Source organism: Mustela putorius, unplaced genomic scaffold (genome assembly GCF_011764305.1).
Source record: "Mustela putorius furo isolate JIRA1106 unplaced genomic scaffold, ASM1176430v1.1 tig00000832_pilon_pilon_pilon, whole genome shotgun sequence".
Classification (NCBI taxonomy): Eukaryota; Metazoa; Chordata; class Mammalia; order Carnivora; family Mustelidae; genus Mustela; species Mustela putorius.
In genome coordinates, this window is record NW_025421491.1 from 2,390,273 (window position 1) to 2,391,536 (window position 1,264).

At 44.2% G+C, this 1,264-nt stretch overlaps 1 protein-coding gene across 1 annotated transcript; it reads left to right on the forward strand.

The window, feature by feature from the left end:
* The first annotated feature begins 255 nt into the window (after window positions 1-255).
* LOC101692620 (keratin-associated protein 7-1) lies at window positions 256-945 on the forward strand. Its single transcript, XM_004757491.1, has one exon. It carries the CDS (start codon window positions 296-298, stop codon window positions 557-559), a length of 264 nt encoding a protein of 87 aa, XP_004757548.1. The 5' UTR covers window positions 256-295; the 3' UTR covers window positions 560-945.
* The last annotated feature ends 319 nt before the right edge of the window (window positions 946-1,264 follow it).

Sequence of the window (1,264 nt, forward strand, 5' to 3'; positions counted from 1 at the left end):
ATGAAAAGAATTCAATTGTCTCTTAAGGATGGCCTTGGCTTTGAAGACGCAGCACATTCCTTTGCAAATAGAAAAGCCAACAAAAATGTAGGCTATGAGTCTGTGGGTTCCTTTACGCGCATTTTATTACCAAATAAGAGACTTATTTATGCAAATGAATGGAAAGATATTTAGACAACTGTGTCATGCCCATCAGCTGGAGGTATAAAAAGCCTTCTGCAGGAGGCCACCAGCATTCACACTTGGGTAACTCGCTCTTCCCCATCCATCCCATTCCTCCTCAACTCCTGCCACCATGACTCGTTTCTTCTGCTGCGGAAGCTACTTCCCCGGCTATCCTTGCTATGGAACCAACTTCCACAGGACCTTCAGAGCCACCCCCTTGAACTGCGTCATTCCCCTGGGCTCTCCCCTGAACTATGGTTATGGATGCAATGGCTACGGCTCCCTGGGCTACAGCTTTGGCGGTAGCAACATGTACAACAGAGGCTGTTGCTATGGCGGCAGCTTCTGCAGGCCATGGGGCTCAAACTCTGGCTTCGGCTACAGTACTTACTGAAGGACCCGTGGCTCCAGGCAGTGCAGAACTTCCCATCGATTCTCTGTGTGCGAACCAATCTGAAGAGCAACGACTGTCTTCCTGTCTCCAGATGCATGTGGGAGCTACATCTTCCATCTTCTTCCTGACTTCTTACTGAGTTCCCGGCCTTTGACGATGCCGAACAAGCCATCCAGGCATCCAGTACTGAACTGATACTCACCTACAGCCAAGGAGAACAAGATGTATTTCTCCGACATACCTTAATTTTAGCTGTGAAGCAAGTAGATTGCCTCTTCTAGCTGCTCTGCTCCTGTGTTACTAAGTTCTGCGTCGACATCAATGTATTACAATTGGGTGTGGGTAGAAAGGGGTTTTGCTGTCAGTCTCTTAATAAATCTATTTCATTCAGCACACATGTTTTTGTTCCTGTTATTTATTTTACCCTGCTTTTATGCTTTTGAATTCATCAGCCAGTTTCAACCTATAGTGGCTGACTTTAGCCAAAACTTAATTTTCAGTTCAGACTGTACACCAGGATACGGCGATGTCTCATTATTTTGTCCCTTAATGTTGAGATTTCAATTTTTAAAAAGGTCTTAAAAGGGTTCTAAATTAAATCCAAAATACACTGCCACTGTCCGTATTTTTCTATGCTGACTATAAGTAGGAACATTTCTTAGCTGTTGAATGCTCAAAAAATTTCTTTCCTTCTTTCATTAGTGA